Genomic DNA, 21147 nt, shown 5'->3' with positions numbered 1-21147 from the left:
CGTGTTTCAATCCCATACATAAAGCACTGTGTGTGCCTATGAGACACTGTACATGTTACATGTTGACATGATTGAGATGGGATCTTTGACTTGTAATATTGGTCCAAAAGAGGGATGCCTATGCACTCATTGCTGATTGTGAGATGCTACGTGCCATTTTCTACTGTAGTTACCGTATGCAGTGGCATGCAATGTACCATACTGTGCAAAGTCTTAATAAAAACACATTTTAAAAAAATGAAATGTGTATGCGTAGACTAATGTTTCAACATTTATACGTCTAACAAGAAATTATGTTCATGTTGGTGCATTTCAAACAACATTTTCGAAATTCTTTACAATTTATTCTTGAATTAAAATGCTGCTTATGCGAATTTCTATATGTATAGAAATGTGCGTGTATTTGTAACCCTGTGCACTGTTAAATTGACATAAGTTTGGGCCTCGAGAACCATTTCAGTATAAGCTCCAGTTTAAAGTCTAACATGTAATTTGCATTTACCCTTTAACATAGAATGTATTTGCTTGTATTTTTATTTCCACTGCAGGTGCGGACAAAGCCTTATTAGCTAGAAAAGAAGGTGTTATGTTTTAGTGAGATAGCAAGCTATGAGAAGATGGATTTTGGCAAGGAGAAATGTGGTAACGAGCAAGGAGGCGAGTTCTCATGGAGTAGGAGAAGAATGGAATAGGACGAATGAAGTAGCAACTTATCAATGTTGAAAAGGTGATGCCAGTAACAAATTTGCGCTGGAATCATGAAAAGTAACTGGAGGAGTACGTGACTTACCTTCATTGCAACTAATACTGTGACGTAGTAAGGGTCAGAGAGACATCTTAGGACCTCATGAGGTACAGACCTCTGCTTCAGGTTTCATGCTACTTGACCCTTGGTTGGAGTTCCCTCTACTGAAGACTGACAGTGGACACCTTTGAAAATTACATCCTTATTTAATACTTCTTAGTTTATGGCTGTCCCTTTTAATCCAGTGTAGGGAGAAATAGCATGCTCATGCTTACCTTTGAGAATCATTTGCAAAAATTGAATGCACAATTATTTTTCCTTACTACTTGCATTGTCATTACAGATCTAGTTATCTGCTTTTTGTTATATAGGGTAAATCTCTTTAAAAAATGTGGACTCATTTTGTTTGTTCTGTATTTCTATATGAAAATACTGAGGTTGATTTATAGCGATCTGTTTCTAAATTGATAATTAAATCTTATTAATTCTCAGATTTAGTTGTAAAGTGGATTATTGTGTAACCGATTGGTTACACTGTATTGAAATTTAATTGTGATTGCTTTCTCCCACGTAACTCTCAAGCTGCTAAAAGACCATCTGGTTAAGTAGGTATGTTTGAGTGGGCCCAGCTCTCTATTATCCCTAATTTGTTCACTTTAATCCCGCTGGATCCAGACCACCTTCTCCTCCTGAATCCTCTGGGAATTAAACAGGAACTACTATTTTAAAATCTTCTCTATGAGAGAGGGATGCCTGAGTATATTATGTGGGAGAAGGCAGAGAATAAAGTGAGTGTAAAGTAGGCAACGTGTAGCAGAGCGCAGGGGTGAAAGTTATGATAGCTTGTACGCTGGACTTGGAATGAAAGTGAAAAGCTTTCTGAGATAACACTCCTTACATGGCACTGTACTTCATAATTCAGACGTTCCTCTCCAACTCCATCTAGTATGTGTCAGTAGAATCATCAGCCAGAACAGAGTCCAAGAAATTCAGATCCAAAAATAAGGATTCTTGGAAATGTACTCACTAAGCAGACTGACATCAACAAAATAAATGCCTTTGCCAACAAGGTAGCTGTCATCAATGATGACGAGTGAGTTGACACTGAGGGTATTCTGATTGAGTTTAAAAGCAGAAGGTCAGATATCTTAAAAGGTCCACATCTAGAGTTTTAAGCATCTACTTCCATATAAGAAAATGGTCAAAAAAAATCTTTAACATTTTTTACCCCTCAGATTGGATATTCCCATTTGGAGTAAGATTCTTATTTGATCCATAGACACATTTTGAAGGGAGATGGGCAATCTTGAAACATATGTGGATGTGCCTTTAGCTCCCTCTTCATATTTCACTTCTGAGAATAAAGTTGTCTTCTAATAATAGCTTCTTAGTTTTGGTTGAGAAACCATCAAAATATGATAACTTTCTCAGCATGATCTGGATGCAAACAACATATGCATTTTTTTATGTGAATTACCCTGAATATAATGTTGCTTCACAAGATCTGCAGCTCTTGAAAAGGCCAGATTTCTTTGTAGTTACACAATGGGGTACAGTGGCTTTGACAGGGGCCAATGTCCAAAGTTAATGGGAACATTCTTTGTCAGTAGGCGGGTCTAGCTGCCTGTCACAACCTTAAAACGAGTTTTAAGCATGAGCTTTTTAAAACTAAAATCAAAAACAAAGCAGGCCTGAAGCAGGAAGCCTTGGCATGGTTGAGGAGCTTTCTGACTGACCGCACCCAGCAAGTAGTTATGGGCACATACAGGTCAGAGGAAGTTGGAATCTCCAAGGGGGTGCCACAGGGCTTTTGTTTGAGCCCCACTCTCTTTAACATATATGTGGCACCCCTAGCTAACATCATGAGAAGATATGGATTCATCCCAATATCTTATGCGGATGATACGCAACTCCTCTTTCCTTTTAAGATCTTCACACCTGAGGTCAGAAACTCCTTCTCCCAGGGCATGAAAGCAGTGGCCCGATGGATGTCCTCCAACTACTTGCAGTGCAATGTGGCGAAGACCGAAGTCATGTTTGGTGAGGCAAAACTGCTCTGGACCCCAGACTGGTGGCCACAAGATCTCGGCCCAGTGCCCAAACCTAAACAAACTGTCAAGAACCTGGGAGTCCGACTAGATCAGGAGCTCACTCTCAAACAACATGGAAATCAGGTGGTGGGAGCATGCTTTCATGTAATTGGTATGCTGCGGAAAATCTTCCCATTACTACCCGACACAACTAGGAAGACATTGGTTCAGGCGCTTGTCCTGAGTCGTCTGGACTATTGCAATGGCTTGCTCTTGTCTGCCAATGAGGGAGTTATAAATAGACTTCAGGTGGCCCAGAACACGGCTGCGCGCCTGGTCCTGAACGCTCCTCCCTGCACGCCATCTAAACCTCTACTGACAAAACTACACTGGCTATCTGTCAGACAGAGGGCCAAGTTTAAGGTATGCTGTACCATACATAAAAGCTTGAACGGAATGGGTCCTGCATACCTGACCACCAAGTTCATACCTTATACTCCTACTCGGACACTTTGATCAAGTGAGCAAGGCCTTCTGTGTGTACCCAGAGCTAAGAAAGCTAGACATGGAACGAAAACACTATCAATAGCCGGACCATCTCTCTGGAACAGTCTCCCAATGTCCCTCAGGTTGTGTGTAAACCACCTTCCTTTCAGGAAAATGTTGAAGACCTTCCTGTTTAAACAGTAGACTAGAACTTCTGCAAAAGCCCTTCCTCTTAATTCTCGGTAGAAGCCAAAGGCGCGGAGATACTCCTCCGGGAGTGAAGCCAGCGCGGTACAAACTTGCAAATAAATAAATAAATGAAGAAAACAAAACCCATCACTGCCTCAATCACTGTGTAGTCATATACCTGACATGCTCCTGGACAGAAGTGTTTAGTGTTTATAAACCAATTAACAGAGCAGAGGAAAAAGTACCTAAAGGAGAACAGAGGCCTTCATTACTATACACCATTCAAAGCACGAAAATGTTGTCACTTGTTCTATATGGCAGTGTTTTAATCTGTCATCATTTGAAACCTAATCACAAGCCATTTTTAATGTTTTGCTATACAGCATTTACCTTGAAAAAATCTGCTCGTATTATTTAACCTTAACAGGATATTTAAAAAACGGGATTAGAGGAGAAGGAGTTGGCTACTGTAGGTTTGGAAAAACACAGACCTGCCTTAGAAAGTACTCTCCTAGTGCCCTTTCAGGGCCACTTGATCGACGAACGCATTGGTTTAATTTCTTTTCTTGCTTTCTGTTCCAATGGCTGTTCTTGTTGCCTTTAAGGAGGCCACGTCTCTTTGTGGAATTAGCACTGTACCTGGAAAAAAATCAATACATGGTTTCAGTCGTGTACCCTTTCTGCATAACATATCAATTCTCACAACCATGCAATATTATAGAAGTTTTGTACGATTCTGTTTTATATAGCACTAATTATGGACAGTTATTCAAAAAATTGTGGGCGGTTGTGGTGTTACTGCAAGAGCTTCAGACCTTGGAAATTTGGAACTTGGGAACCAGGTTCGAGTCCCTGTGTCAGCTCAACATCCTGTGATTCTGGGCAAATCACTTAATTTCCCAGTGCCTAATAAGAAACAAGTTACTTACCTGTAACTTTAGTTCTCCAGTATTGGTAACTTTCATAGATTCCCATTGCTTGTATCATTCCCCGTCGTCGGAATGGGAGCCTCGGTAATAATATATATATATATATATATACCTAGGTAAATACACCCTAATAGGTGTAAAAAGGTAAAAAATTAGGCCTAGGCCTCATTATCTTTTGTAGCCTATTGGTGTCATTATGTAAAAAGACCCAAAGTCCCCTTAGCAACCAATCAGATCAGCCTCACCCTGTAGAACCTTCCTGAGAAAGCTCAGAGCCTCAGATTTTCGTAGCCGTTGCTTTGCCACATAATCACCTAGCCCTAAAGTGAGCTTTCCCAGGGGAGGCGGGTGGGCGCATGGGAATCTATGAAAGTTACCAATACTGGAGAACTAAAGTTACAGGTAAGTAACTTGTTTCTTACTCCAGTATTGGAACTTTCATAGATTCCCATTGCTTGTATCAGAGTAGATAGCAGTTAGCATACCTCAAACATTTCGTGCACAGTTACAGAATCATTATAAACTAATGACATCACAGATTATAACAACCATAAGCAGTAACAAAGCATAATAAACTAAATGTTTGAAAAAAACAGGAGGAGGGAAGAGAGGAAAGCTCACCTCTTATTGGAAGAGATTTCTCAGGACTGCCTGTCCTACAGCCGAATCCTCCTTTGCAGCCGCCTCCAGGCAGTAATGTCTCGTGAAGGAGTGCGTACTGCTCCAGGTGGCTGCTCTGCAAATGTCCTTTATGGATACTCCAGCAAACAGCGCCGTTGATGCTGAGATCGACCTTGTGGAATGTGCCTTCACCTGTCCTTGTAAAGGTTTGCCTGCCGCCTGGTGGCAGAACCGGATCGCACTAGTTATCCATCTAGATATCCCTTGTTTTGACAAAGGAAATCCTTTCCTTGGGGCTCTGAAAGCCACAAACAGTTGGGGTGTTTTTCGAAATCCAGCTGTGCGTTCTAGATAGAATTTCAAACATCTCTGAACGTCCAGAGAATGAAGTGTCCTCTCAGCCTGGGTTGAGGGTCGGGGAAAAAAAGATTTCAAAACCACTGGCTCGTTAAGATGAAAGTCTGTCGGTACCTTCGGAATGAACTTGGGGTTCATCCGTAGGATCACTGTATCATTCTTGAACTGCAAGAAGGGTTCTTTGATAGTTAAAGCTTGAAGCTCTCCTACTCTCCTTGCAGAGGTGAGTGCCAAAAGAAGCGCCACTTTCCATGATAGGAACTTCAGGTCCGCTTTATGTACTGGTTCAAATGGCGGTCTCATCAGCTGAGCCAGGACCACATTCAAGTGCCACACCGGAGGTGGGGGCCTAACTGGCGGGAAAACTCTAAACAGTCCTTTCAGGAATTGCTTTATTACTCTTGCTGACAATAGAGAGGGGCCCGATCTTGTTCTCCTATACCTGGAAATAGCTGGCAAGTGGACCTTGATAGAAGCATGAGCCAGACCTGCTTGTGCCAACGATAGAATATATGGTAAGAGTTGATGCGGAGCTGACGAGAAAGGATGTACTTTTTCCCTCTGACACCACAAATGGAACCTTTTCCATTTCGCTCTATATGTCTTGTTAGTGCTAGGGGCTCGTGCCTGTGACAAGATGGTCCTGCATTCTTCTGGGATGTTTAAATCCTTAAACTCTCTGTATTCAGGAGCCAAGCCGTCAACTGAAGCGAGCTCGGGTTCGGGTGAAGAACCTGGCCGTTGTACATTGATAGAAGTGTCAGTTTGGGTTGCAGATGAATGGGTTGTGTCTCTGATAGAAGAAGCAACTCCGTGTACCAAAACTGGCGAGCCCAGGCAGGCGCTATTAGTATCATCCTGCACCTGTCCATCTTGAGTTTCTTGAGGACTCGAGGAATCAGGGGAAATGGAGGAAAGGCGTAAACAAACGCGCCTGACCAGGACATCGAAAGGGCATTCCCCAGTGACCCTCGATGGTGTTCCCTGCTTGCGTAACACCGGCATTTCTTGTTCCCTGGTGTTGCAAACAGGTCGATCGCTGGGGTACCCCAACGGAAGAAGATGTCCTTGATCACTGCGTTCTCCAATTCCCACTCGTGCGAGACTGCTCTCAGGCGGCTTAGCGTATCCGCCTTCGTGTTGCATACTCCTGGAAGGTGTTCTGCTACGAGTGTGATGTTCTGCGATATCGCCCATTCCCACAGTATTTGGGCTTCCTGTGAAAGCAGTGGCGATCTTGTGCCTCCCTGCTTGTTGACGTAATGCATTGCGGTGGTGTTGTCCGTCCGCACCAGGATTGCTGAGTTTGTAATCCTTGGGAGGAAAGCCAACATTGCCAATCGAATAGCTCGTAGCTCCAGAACGTTGATATGTAAACGGCGTTCTTCCGGAGCCCAGTGACCACTGACCTGGAGGTCTTGCATGACCGCTCCCCAACCTTGAAGAGAAGCGTCCGTTGTAATGACGTGAGGAGCCCGTGCAGCTTTGAAACTGAGCCCCACAGTGAGGTGAGATCTTTTCATCCACCACGAAACCGACCGTTTCATCCGTTGGGTTATCGTCACCCTGTCGTCGAACGAACCTTCCACTTGTCTCCACTGAAGGTCCAGTTCCTCCTGCAGGGGGCGCATTCGCAGTCTGCAATGCGGAATCAATTGAATACAGGATGAAATCGACCCTAGAAGAGATTTGTACATCCTGACTGTCATCCAACTTCTCTTTTGCAAACGAGTGGCTGACGATATGAGTTTCATCTGTCTCTCTTCCGATGGGAAGGCTTTGCACACCTGAGTATCTAGTATCGCTCCCAAGAACCTCACCGTACCTGCCGGCTGAAGAACTGATTTTTCCTTGTTGAGTTGTAAACCCAGATGAATAAAGAGGTTCAAGCATGTGCTCACTGCCTTCGATGCCTCTTGTAAGCTTGGGGCCTTCAGCAGCCAGTCGTCTAAGTACGGGAATACTTCCAGCGACTGTCTCCTCAGAAATGCTGCTACCGGTGCCAGCACCTTTGTGAATATCCGAGGAGCGGACTTTAATCCAAATGGGAGCACCATGAACTGGAAGTGACTCTTGCCTACTGTAAAGCGAAGGAAACGTCTGTGAGCTGGATGGATCGGGATATGAAAATAGGCATCTTCCAGGTCTAATGTTGCCATGTAGTCGCCTGGGTTCAAGAGGCGCAATATGTCCTGGAGTGAAATCATCCGAAACGACAGTTTCGTGAGATAGGTGTTGAGCTCCCTCAAGTCCAGGATAGGACGCCACTTTTGCTTTGTTTTGCGGATCAGAAAAAATCTTGAATAGAACCCTTCTCCCCTTTGTGATAGGGGAACACGTTGGATCGCCCCTTTTTGAAGCATTTGTTGAGCTTCCTCTTGAAGAAGGTTCAGATGTTTCGAAGTAGTGGCGTGGGGAGCTCTTGTAGGTGGAAATTCCTGGAATTCTAGCGTATGCCCATTTCGGATGATGTTTAATACCCACTGATCCGATGTAATCTCTTCCCAGCTGCTCAGATGTTGTGATATCCTGCCGCCCACTGGAGATCCCAGAAGCGGAGGAACAGTTGGCAGAGTCAGGAGGCCGCTATTGACGCTTGCCAGCGTCCTTGCCCTGACGCCCCTGTCGTCCACGAGCGTTTTGGCGAGAGAAAGACTGGGATTGCGACTGCCGCTGATAGTATTGATTGCCGTACTGAGGCCTGTACGACTGCGACTGCTGTGAATATCGCTGTTGCTGATAACCTCCTCTAGGTGAAGTGAAGCCTCTTCCTCGTGCTCCACGGAACGGTGTCTTCCTATATTGCAGGTTCCCCAGAGCCCTTGCTGTCTCTGTGTCCTTCTTTATACCCTGTAGGGTGTCATCGACATGTTTCCCAAACAACATGTCCCGTCAAAGGGCAAGTCCAAAATTCTATTCTGGACCTCTGGCCGGAAGTATGTAGCGCGCAGCCACCCTTGTCGCCGAAGAACCGCTGCACTGCCTAGAGCACGGAAAGAGATGGTGGCGATGTCCATCGCGCAGTCAATCATCTCTGAAGAGGAACGTTGTCCTTCTTCCAGAAGTTTCTGAGCTTCCGCTTTCTGGTCATCCGCTAGCAGATTCACATAGTGTGCCACATCACTCCACATCTGGCGGTCGTACCTTGCTAGGATCGCCAAAGCATTCGCCACTCTGACCAACAAGCTAGCCATCGACGAAAAACGCTTCCCCGCGTTGTCCAACCTTCTACCCTCCTTATCTGGCGGAGTCGTGAGGGTGGCCGAAGGATTCCGCGATTTCTTCTGTGCCGCTTGCGATATGACCGAGTCTGGTCTAGGTTGTCCAATCAAACATGCGGGACTGTCATCAGGAGCTTTATATTTTTTCTCCAAGCGCGGAAGAGTTGGAATGACCGTCGCTGGGGTCTGCATCACTTTCTTCCCTTCCTCCCATATGTGCTCTACAATGGGAATCGAGCGCACGGCCTTACGGTACGCCTCTTTAAAATCGTACAGTAAACAATCCGTAGATGTTGTAGGCATCGCTAACTTAAAGCGCGCTGTGGCTCTTTCCATCAAGCTGAAGAAACCTCCTACATCAGCCGGAGGCGAGTCGACCGGGTCTGGCACTGGTGAAGCCGGATCCGGAGCTATATATTGGTTCCATTCACTATCCTGGTCTTGATCTTGGTTCTGCCCCGTTTCATCTTCATCCGAGGTATCCACTTGGACTTGCCGAGGATATTCCCTCTCATGTTCTTCCTGTGCAGGCCATACTGACTGTGCTGCCACCACCTGCGGTTGAACCTGTGCTTGACCTTCCACAGGTTGCGACCCTTGTCTGCTCCTATACTCCTCCAGCATTGCCCTTAAGTCTGTCAAAAGACTCATAGGCATCGTTACCATGCCCTGCTGTGGTTGGGTATCTTGGTATGCAACTTGTCTTTCTGGCCGCTGTTCCTTTTGATAATAATATTCCTCATCCAAATCCGAATCATGGTACTTCAGATTCAATTGAGATGGACTGTAAGCATCCCCATACATCTCATTCTCCTCTTCTGAGAAGTCATCTTCATCCAACAAAAGGGGTGGAGGTAGTGAAGGTACTTTCCTTGGAGAAGTCATATCTGGGGTTATCCTCCTCCTTCTGCTGTTTTCTGGCGCTCCTGTCGTCAACGGCGTTGAAAACAACTCCAACGTTTCCTTATTCTGAATCGTCGTCGACGGGACCGTCGACGAGAGTCCCTTCACCGTCGACGGCATCGTCGACTGAACCATCATCGTCGACGGACTCATCATCGTCGACGGGATCGTCGACGGAGCTGTCATCGTCGACGGGCTCACCATCGTCGACGGGCTCGTCGACGGAACTGTCGTCGCCGACGGGCTCGTCATCCTAGTCGACGGGGTCGTCGTCATCGAGATTGCCACCGTCGACGGAATAGTCATCGTCGACGGGATGGTCTTCGTCGACGTGGTGGTAACCGTCGACGTGGTCATCGTCGACGACGCCGTCGTCGATCCAGTCTTCGTCGACGGAATCGACATCGAGGTCCTCGTCGACGCTCTCGTCGTCGTCCTCGTCGTCGCTGGATGGCTCGTCGACGACTGAGGAGAAAAAATCACCTCAGATGCTTTAGAGTCCTTCTTGACCCCTGTAGAGGCCTCTACAGTCGGTTTTTTGACGGACTTGGCTACTTTAACCTGGTGGGAAGGCCCAGCCGAGCTCTCATCCAGTTTAGCCTTTTGCACCTGCAGTGCCTGCCTTTCCCTCTCCTTTACACTCACGTGAGGAGATTCGATAGGCCCTGGCTTGCCAGACCTATCAGAGGTCCCACGCATAGCCTTTAAGGGGGGTTCAGTTGAAATGTCCACAGACGATCCGCCCCTCTTCAATGAAGTCTTTGAAGATGTTGATCTGGCATCTTCCTCATCACCAGAAACTACTTCATCCCTCCTTTCCAACTTCCTAAGCCACAGAAGCAGCCGTCCTTCACGATCACGGAGGGTTTTAACAGACATTCTCCTGCATATACTACACCCATCAACCTTATGGTCTGGGTATAGACAGTAAATACAGTCGTTATGTTGATCCTCTGTATAAAGTCGTTTTTTGCCACAAGTGGCACAAGACCTGAAAAGGCTCTTCTTTTCCTTATCAGCCATGACAAAGCTGAAAGAAATCCTTAAAGAAAACTGTTTAAACAGTACCTCAAGTTGAAGTTAGAGCAGAGCTCTAAGGAGACTCCCTGTCACCAACGAAGCGGTAGAAAATCTGAGGCTCTGAGCTTTCTCAGGAAGGTTCTACAGGGTGAGGCTGATCTGATTGGTTGCTAAGGGGACTTTGGGTCTTTTTACATAATGACACCAATAGGCTACAAAAGATAATGAGGCCTAGGCCTAATTTTTTACCTTTTTACACCTATTAGGGTGTATTTACCTAGGTATATATATATATATATATTATTACCGAGGCTCCCATTCCGACGACGGGGAATGATACAAGCAATGGGAATCTATGAAAGTTCCAATACTGGAGTAAATGAACGTTCCCTTGTGTAATGTGACTGGTGTTCCAGTAAAGTGCTCCAATACCTTCAGTTGAGTTTGCGCTATATAAAATTGTAAAAACATTCTAACCATTAGTCAGGGTAAGCACAAATAAAGACTATGCACTAAGGGTGAATGAAAAGTGCCAAAAATGCTGCACAAAAGACTAGAAAGCCATAAAGACTAAACTCAGAGGGGCGAACAAGACCAGTAAATGATTTATCAGCACTCTGAAAGGAGTTAATATTTAATCGCTAAAAGTGACTAAAAAACGAGAAACGTCTTCAGCTCCTTTAGTGAATTGTAAAAAAACAAAAAGAAGCCTGATGGTGGCAGAGCTGAGAACTTAAAACAGTCTCTAGTACAGAATATTGTTTACATGGAGCTAAGAATCAATTCAGTTTCTTGGTGTCACACTGACTCATTCTCTCTGTCGTTTATCTAGTCAAATACTCACTTGCTTATTCCACACACTAATTTACTTATTTCTTCAAACTCACCTGCGCACTTCTTTGCATACAAACATTTGCAATGCAATAGGTCGCGCATTTGTGAAAGCTAGAGCTCTTGGTGTTGAAAATGACTGTTTTTCATATTAATTTTTTTGTATGCAGTGGAGTGATAATAGTTGCATGGTGCTATTGCCATTCATATGACCTTGCGGAAATGGAGAACCAGAAAATGGGAAACATGTTATGAGGGAGGGGAGATGAGTAACCCGAGGCGAAGCACTACGCTATGCTCGCGAAGTTTGCGAAGTTTGTGCAACTTCGCACTACGTGAACTACACGTAGCACAGTGCAAACATGCGCAGCGTAGCGTAGTGCAGGAGTCATTTTTTGCTTGCTCGCGGTCCCCAACGTCAAGTTGGCAACCGCGAGAAAGCAAAATGACATCCTCCTGAGACTTTTTCCTTGTTCGTGATCAGCAACATCAAGTTACCGATTGCGAGCATGGAAAATAAACCTCCTGGCGAGATTCTCAACGCGAGGAGGTCAGGTTTCTCATTGGAAGTGGTCGCGCATGCTCGCGACCGCTCGCGATGAGAAACTAGCAGTCCGCGTTGAGAAAGCTGCAGCTCTAGTAAAAATCTACTCGAGCGGCAGAAAAGAACAGCTTGCACTGTGCAAGATGCTGTTTTCAATGATTGCACAGTGCCGGATGCTTGTCCGCACTGTGCAACCATTGAAAACGACATCTTGCACAGTGCGAACATGTTACTACGCAGTTCGCGTAGTGCTACGCGTAGCTCACGTAGTGCGAAGTGCACTTCGCGTAGCTATGCGTAGCGCTACTTCGCGATCTACGCCCACCCCTAGAGATAAGCAAAATGCTGACTGGAAGAAAAAAAAAAGTCATCCTGGAAATAGCAAACACTCATTAGGAATGAAAGATTAAGTAAATCATGTGAAATGTAAGCAGGAACAACATAGTTACCTTAACACTGGTTGTGAATAAAACCAATCTGGCCACTTTGCAACTGCTCTGTCTTGCTTTAGTTAGTGTTTTTTTTTTTATTTTTAACCCTTTTTTTTCCCGCCAGTGAAAAATGTCTCAAAAAGACGACATTTGCAACCAAAGGTTTTGGATCCATGTCAGAGGGGAACAAATCAAGGAAAAGAGAGGGTAAGAGCCATTTGTTGAAGCTATGGTTTTCAGCAAGACGAAGAGGAAGAAAGAGAGAGGGATAACAGCAGAGCAGGAGAAGTGAACTCTGACTAATATTCAAAGAAGAGAAAACGAAAGAGAGGAATGCAATGTTAACCCGATGAAGTTGACAGTCCTTGGTTTCAACACACCGTTATTTTCGAGCGCAGATTTCAATAACACGCAGCAGGCCACAAAGATTTGCTTCTGCCAAAGCCTGCTAGATATTTGAAGAGCAAAGTCAAACATAAACTCACACAATGTTCCCCATGTGAAATCAGTAAATATAAGACGCAGTGCCACACAATACAAAGCGAGTTTGCAAAAACAACAGGTGATGGACCGAATGAGGATCAATGTCACACATTCAACCCAGTCAAAAGATCTGGGTCCTAATCCATCGTTTTTTTGCACTCCACACCACCCTGGGTTAGACAATGGCGATATGCAAATCAGCTCTGACCCTGTGCCCCATGGGAACAGTCCAGTCCGAACTACAAAAGCCATGTCCTTCCCAGAACGGAATCAAGCATCCGAGGACCGGACCGGTTTCGAGGTAACACCTCTCATCAGCCCGGCTAGCTTGACTCCAGTGGTGTGGAGTGCCTGGGACCCACGTCTGGGCATCCCCAGTACACTCATAGCGAGTTTGCAAAAACAACAGGTGATGGACCGAATGAGGATCAATGTCACACATTCAACCCAGTCAAAAGATCTGGGTCCTAATCCATCGTTTTTTTGCACTCCACACCACCCTGGGTTAGACAATGGCGATATGCAAATCAGCTCTGACCCTGTGCCCCATGGGAACAGTCCAGTCCGAACTACAAAAGCCATGTCCTTCCCAGAACGGAATCAAGCATCCGAGGACCGGACCGGTTTCGAGGTAACACCTCTCATCAGCCCGGCTAGCTTGACTCCAGTGGTGTGGAGTGCCTGGGACCCACGTCTGGGCATCCCCAGTACACTTATAGCGAGTTTGCAAAAACAACAGGTGATGGACCGAATGAGGATCAATGTCACACATTCAACCCAGTCAAAAGATCTGGGTCCTAATCCATCGTTTTTTTGCACTCCACACCACCCTGGGTTAGACAATGGCGATATGCAAATCAGCTCTGACCCTGTGCCCCATGGGAACAGTCCAGTCCGAACTACAAAAGCCATGTCCTTCCCAGAACGGAATCAAGCATCCGAGGACCGGACCGGTTTCGAGGTAACACCTCTCATCAGCCCGGCTAGCTTGACTCCAGTGGTGTGGAGTGCCTGGGACCCACGTCTGGGCATCCCCAGTACACTTATAGCCAGTTTGCAAAAACAACAGGTGATGGACCGAATGAGGATCAATGTCACACATTCAACCCAGTCAAAAGATCTGGGTCCTAATCCATCGTTTTTTTGCACTCCACACCACCCTGGGTTAGACAATGGCGATATGCAAATCAGCTCTGACCCTGTGCCCCATGGGAACAGTCCAGTCCGAACTACAAAAGCCATGTCCTTCCCAGAACGGAATCAAGCATCCGAGGACCGGACCGGTTTCGAGGTAACACCTCTCATCAGCCCGGCTAGCTTGACTCCAGTGGTGTGGAGTGCCTGGGACCCACGTCTGGGCATCCCCAGTACACTTATAGCGAGTTTGCAAAAACAACAGGTGATGGACCGAATGAGGATCAATGTCACACATTCAACCCAGTCAAAAGATCTGGGTCCTAATCCATCGTTTTTTTGCACTCCACACCACCCTGGGTTAGACAATGGCGATATGCAAATCAGCTCTGACCCTGTGCCCCATGGGAACAGTCCAGTCCGAACTACAAAAGCCATGTCCTTCCCAGAACGGAATGAGAGATGAGAGGTGTTACCTCGAAACCGGTCCGGTCCTCGGATGCTTGATTCCATTCTGGGAAGGACATGGCTTTTGTAGTTCGGACTGGACTGTTCCCATGGGGCAACAGGGTCAGAGCTGATTTGCATATCGCCATTGTCTAACCCAGGGTGGTGTGGAGTGCAAAAAAACGATGGATTTGGGCCCAGATCTTTTGACTGGGGGAGTGTGTGACATTGATCCACATTCAGTCCATCACTTGTTGTTTTTGCAATTGCCGCCCTAAGTGCGCTGGGGATGCCCAGACGTGGGTCCCAGGCACTCCACACCACTGGAGTCAAGCTAGCCGGGCTGATGAGAGGTGTTACCTCGAAACCGGTCCGGTCCTCGGATGCTTGATTCCATTCTGGGAAGGACATGGCTTTTGTAGTTCGGACTGGACTGTTCCCATGGGGCAACAGGGTCAGAGCTGATTTGCATATCGCCATTGTCTAACCCAGGGTGGTGTGGAGTGCAAAAAAACGATGGATTTGGGCCCAGATCTTTTGACTGGGGGAGTGTGTGACATTGATCAACATTCAGTCCATCACTTGTTGTTTTTGCAATTGCCGCCCTAAGTGCGCTGGGGATGCCCAGACGTGGGTCCCAGGCACTCCACACCACTGGAGTCAAGCTAGCCGGGCTGATGAGAGGTGTTACCTCGAAACCGGTCCGGTCCTCGGATGCTTGATTCCATTCTGGGAAGGACATGGCTTTTGTAGTTCGGACTGGACTGTTCCCATGGGGCAACAGGGTCAGAGCTGATTTGCATATCGCCATTGTCTAACCCAGGGTGGTGTGGAGTGCAAAAAAACGATGGATTTGGGCCCAGATCTTTTGACTGGGGGAGTGTGTGACATTGATCCACATTCAGTCCATCACTTGTTGTTTTTGCAATTGCCGCCCTAAGTGCGCTGGGGATGCCCAGACGTGGGTCCCAGGCACTCCACACCACTGGAGTCAAGCTAGCCGGGCTGATGAGAGGTGTTACCTCGAAACCGGTCCGGTCCTCGGATGCTTGATTCCATTCTGGGAAGGACATGGCTTTTGTAGTTCGGACTGGACTGTTCCCATGGGGCAACAGGGTCAGAGCTGATTTGCATATCGCCATTGTCTAACCCAGGGTGGTGTGGAGTGCAAAAAAACGATGGATTTGGGCCCAGATCTTTTGACTGGGGGAGTGTGTGACATTGATCCACATTCAGTCCATCACTTGTTGTGTTTACACAATACAAAGCAGCACCAATGCAGTATAATCATAAACAGAAACAAGCAGGCCTTTGATTGGATTCATCACTGTCTTTCATGCAACGCGCAGTCAGTTGTAGTCAAGGGCACAGAGGTTGCCAGCGGACCCTCACTCCATGAAGCAAGAGGCACTGAACAAGCTCTGCTTGCTAGTGTCTCAAGGGTCTCCTCACTCAGTACATTTGGGCAGCCAGATAACGATGCTAAGCCACACAGTGGGACCCAAAACCATTAATAAACGGGGATGGGGGGCACTCCAAACCCACGTAGAGCTACATCTTGTAGAGTTTAAAAAGCAAAACAATCCCCACGGATAGATCAAAGCAAGTCGAGAAATGGCCTCTACGTTTTAAACATCCAGGTCTACCAAGACAGGAGGAAGAGTGAGACAGAGACAAAGAGGGATTAAGAGGAAGAAAGAGAGGGGGAGGGGCAGCGTCAGAGCAGGAGAAGTGATCACTGACTGCTGTTCAAAAAAAGAAGAGAAAACCAAAGTAGCGCTTCACTGGCAAGTGGCAGACAGAGCCGTTTGTTGAAGTCATGGTTTTCGACAAGTGAGCCGAGGAGCAACGTGCAGCGAGCTGCCACTTTGGAATTGGAGAACTGGTGCTCACGTAAAGTGCTCCAATACCTTTCGGTCAGGTTCGCACTACAACTGAAGAACAAGCAGTTGCGTGAGAGTGTGTCTGAAGAGGACATTTGCAGCCAAAGTGTTTCTTTCTTTTTTGGATCTGTTTCACAGAGGAACAAATCGAAAAGAGAGGGTAGAACAAATAACTTACCTTCGGTAATGCATTATCTGGTATAGACTCTATCTAGCTGCAGATTCCTTACCTTTGAATCTCCAGGCGTCAGGCTGGATCTGGAAACTTTTGCTGAGCAATACCTCTTGCGTGCGACGTCAGGTGCTTCCATTCGGCTCTGTGTGACGTCGTTGGCATCTTTAGCGTTGGTTATGACATGGCGGTGTCTATGTAGGAGCCACCCATGCGCTCATACGTCAGTGCTTGTTGTTTTTTCCACACCAGAAGCACACAGCCACGAACAGGGGTGGGGAATTCATATCTCCTGACGCCTGAGACAGCTAGATTTTTTACAAGGGCAAGAGGTTTTAATTTCTATTTTGTCCGAAGGACAAGTAGAAAGTCCTACAGTAATCCGATACACAGCTGTTGAACTCTGTTGGTCACATGCAGTTAATACGTAGCTCGGAGCAGTTTATTGGCACTGAAAGGACGAATGCAAAAGCTAGGGCATGCACTTTCACTTTCCCCAAAGCAGAAGAACATGTTGGAGCGAAGCTCAAAGTTGCAGCTACCTCCGACCCCAGCATGTACATCCACAGCACTATCAGGCTCTCGTGTGGCTTGTGGGCCCCCTCCTGGTCCTTTCATTTACTTTGCGCATGAGACAAACATCGAGCTTCTGCAGCTCCAGAACACCTGCAGCACTGGCATGTAAGAGACTGCCTTTTCTGCCTCTTGGCCCCCGCTCTGACTTGAATTTATGATCCCAGCCTTTTTTTCTGTGCTTCGCCTTTGGGCCTCTTACGGCTTCAAGATTCCTCCACATCCTCACCTCAGGGAACTACTATAAGGCACCTTGGTTTCCCTTCTCATGCAGCTCGTGCACACCCCCCCTTGCCTTTCCTATACACCTTATGTTTTACCCAGTGCCTATACCTGCTAACCCCCCACCACTGCCATCTCTGACAGCCCTGACCCCCTTCTCTTGGCCTCTCATTTCATCCAGGGCGTACATTACATCTCCTTACTTTCCCCATGAAGCTTTCATGCATGCCTCAGGCCCACACCTATTTCTGTACGTGCACTTCATCTCACTTTGTGCCTTCTCCAGGGGTCACCGTAAGCACGCAGTTGTAGCAGCTACTGCAGCTGTGTTGTTCTTGATAGGCGTCTTTCATCTGCAGGTTCACAGACAAAGGCTAATTAATGTGAAAGTGTGGGTGAGTGATTTACAGGGTGGATGGATAGATGCATGGATTAAAGATTGATGTAAGAATGGGGGAGTGAAAGGATTGAAGGATTAATGCAAGGGTAAATAAATGGATGGGGTGAACGAGGATGGATGAGTGAAAGGATGGATGGCTGAATGAAATGGTGGATTGATGGCTGAGAGAAAGAGTGGATGGGTGGATGGATGGAGGATAGGTGAGTGGATGGATACGTGGGTGGCTCGGTGGAAAGGTTGCTGGATTGATAAGCGGATGAATGGATATATTGAAGGGTGGATAGTGGAGTGAAAAGGCTGATGAGTGAAATGGTAGATGGAGGGGGTTGAAAGGGTGGATGGAGGAGCAAAATGACAGATTGATGGTGGGGTGGCTGAAAAGGAGGCTGGATAGGAGTAGAAAGGAGGTTGGATGGGGTGAAAGGATGGATGAGTGAAAGGATGGATGGAAGATGAGTGCAAATGTGGATGGATATCTGAGTGAAAATGAGGATGATGGGGTTAAAACATGGATGTATGAGTGAAAGGATGGATGGGTGGGTGAGTGAAAGGATGGATGGATGGAGTGATGAATGAAAGGAAGGAGGAATGGATGAGTTTGATGGATAGATTTGGAGATGGAAGGATAGGGTTGGAGAAGGGTACCACAAACCCCCCATTGTAGCAGCTACAGTGGGGGTGCAGTCCTTAATGTGCCTCTTCTGTCTACAACTCAGCAGACAAAGGCTGATCAGTAATGTGAAAGAGCAGGTGAGTGAATAAAGGATGGATGTGTGGGTGAAAGGGTGGTTGAGTGAGTTTAAGTGTGTCTGGCTAGATGGATGGATGAATGAATGAGTGAGTGAAAGGATGGGTGCAACGATGGATGAGTGACAGGGATGGTGGATGGACGACAGATGTGATGAAGGAAAGAGTGGATGGATGGGTTATAGGGTGGATGGATTAGTGAGAGAAAAGATGGATGAGTGGAAGGATGTATGGGTGGGTGGAAGGATGGATAAATGGATGGATGTGTAAAAGGGACGATGGATGGAAGGAGTGAAAAAGAGGATGGGTGGGTGGCTGCAATAGATGGATGTATAGGTTTGGAGATGGTTGGGTAGGTTTAGATATGGGTGGGTGGACAGTTGGATGGAAAAACAGAATGGTGAAATGCTGTTGGATGAAAGAATGAATGGGTGACAATGTAAAGGTGAAATGGTAGATATCAGTGGGTGAATTAAACGATGAATGGTTAGATGCTTCGATGGGAAAGGCAAGAGCTTTTCTAGAGAGGGTTGCAATGGCTTTCTTCACTTGCTTGGTAGCATAAGAACTTTGGTTCAAAGTGGGGTGTATTTTAATTTTCTGCTTACGCACTTGGCCTGCACTATGCTCCTTACTCTACCTCGGCTTATCAGGTCAGCGTGGTGCTGTTTGCCAGAACGATCTTCCTAGACAGCTAGCTGTTTTTGTTCTCAAAATGCCCACATTGCCACAGTAGTTCCTAGCACTGAACAAAACTACTTTTTGTGCAGATATGCTCCTTGTAAAAGAGCAGAATGCTGTTACACACAGTGAAGTCAACCGATACATTGAAATAGCATTTTAATTAAAACAAAAGTTCTTGGTTAAAGCTCAATTGTTAAAGAAAGTCACAAAAGTGCACAATGATGTATGTCCTTGCATTAATGCAGATTTACGTCTCATGAATTCACATGAATTTCCTTAAGTAAGCCAGGGAATCTTACTCCTAGAAAATATTTGTGAATTGCAATTTCACATGAGAAAATATGAATGTGTAGTTTTGCCACTGCGAAAATCTGTTGAGTGTTTACAAGTTCACTTTTCCTCTAACCACATTTTTCCCAGGCCTCAAAGAAATGTTACTACTGTCAGGAGTACATGTCCAACCTTTCTCAGTATTGGAAAGGATTAAAGAGAGCTGGTTAAAGCCCTCAAAACATGCAAGTTTCTAGGTTTGCATAGACTCAAAAGAGCATTCTAACCCTTTAAATATTGCTTACTGCTACCTCCAACCCCAGCATGTAGACCTGCAGAAAGGATGCAAAATAAGGGATTTGCTAGTATTCAAATCCGTCTATACTATGAGCCTGACATAACCAGAGTAGCTATTGTCAGAGCTCTTTTATAATGAGACTGCTGACATTATTTGACGGTGCACTATATGGCACCATAGGGACAAGTGAATTTTGATACAGGACAAGCAGATTTATGAAGCTACCTGTCCCATGGACAACTAGATATTAAATTAAATTCCACACACCTGACAAAGTAACTGAAGTAGTTGTGTGCAACACTAGGGCCTTAAAAAGGGGAACAACCCTAGCCCTACAATATCAGTCTGCAAAGCAGGGAGGCATGGGTGGGGCTGAAAAGAAACTTCAGCTAGACAGAGTCTCTACCAGACAAAGTGTTACCGAAGGTAAGTAACTTGTTTATCTGATAGAGAGATCTAGCTGCAGATTCCTTACCTTTGAATTAGATACCCAAGCCATACCATCCCGGCGGTGGGTTGCAGACTCATATCCTAAACTACAAAGTTTTGCAGCACAGAATGGGAAAAATGTCCATCCCTGCATACTTGTCCATCAAGGCAGCAATGTTTTGTGAACGTGTGCAAAGAAGCCGATTTTGCTGCCTGACAGATGTCTTGGACTGGGAAACCCCGATCCAAGGCTCTAGTTGCAGCCTTTCCCCTGGTGGAATGGGCTCTTAAAGCCTCAGGGGGCTGCTTCCTTGCCAAGGCATAACAAGTCTTGATGCAGAGAACGACCCAGCGATAGATGGTCTTTTTCTGCAGTGCCCTTCCTTTTTTCAGTCCCACTTACCCCACAAAGAGTTGGTCATCCACCCGGAACTCTTTTGTGCATTCAAGGTAGAACGACAATGCTCTTTTTGGGTCCAGTTGGTGGAGATGCTCCTCTTCCATAGAGGGATGCGGGGGAGCAAGAAGGTGGGCAAAGCCAGAGACTGACCCAGATGGAATGAAATCACAGCCTTTGGCAAACAGCTGCCCTGGTGCCAAGAACCACCTTGTCCGGACATAAAATACGGACGCAAGCAAGATAATGGGATGTATGACGGTACGACGCATACCGTCACAACGCGTGCTTTTACAACGCGTCTTTAATAATGCAAATCGTTACAATGACTTGCGTTGGGGGGCGCTGATAGTGAATAGTATAATTTACTATTCTAACACCAGTCCCCGTGGATACTAGGGAAGGTGTTGGAATAGTAAATATACTATTCTTTATCCTCTAGCGCCCTCCAGCGCAAGTCGTGGTTACGACTTGCGTTGTAACGGATGCGTCGTAAAAGCCTTGCTGAGTAAAATCCGCGTCGTAAAGGATGTTCCGCGTGATAATGCCTGCAACTCGCTTACCCTCTGGGCAGATGTAATCGCCACTAAGAAGGCTGTTTTAGTGGTCAACAGCCAGAGGGGACAATTGTGCAAAGGCTCAAATAGTGCACACATTAGATGGGTAAGGACCAAATTAAGGTCCCTCTGTGCCATAACAAA

At 46.2% G+C, this 21147-nt stretch overlaps 1 protein-coding gene across 2 annotated transcripts in view; it reads right to left on the bottom strand.

Annotated features, from left to right (window-relative positions):
* Positions 1-21147, bottom strand: part of PHC3 (polyhomeotic homolog 3) — a 499049-nt gene that overhangs the window by 44062 nt on the left and 433840 nt on the right. For both annotated transcript variants that reach the window (XM_086944295.1, XM_086944296.1), the window contains one exon: positions 3942-4089. In XM_086944295.1, coding sequence (XP_086800421.1) covers positions 3942-4089 — 148 coding nt within the window. The remainder of the gene's footprint in view (positions 1-3941; positions 4090-21147) is intronic.

Source organism: Lissotriton vulgaris, chromosome 11 (assembly GCF_964263255.1).
Source record: "Lissotriton vulgaris chromosome 11, aLisVul1.2, whole genome shotgun sequence".
NCBI lineage: Eukaryota > Metazoa > Chordata > Amphibia > Caudata > Salamandridae > Lissotriton > Lissotriton vulgaris.
Note: the sequence above shows the minus strand (reverse complement) of the source record. Positions and strands in the feature narration are given on the sequence as shown.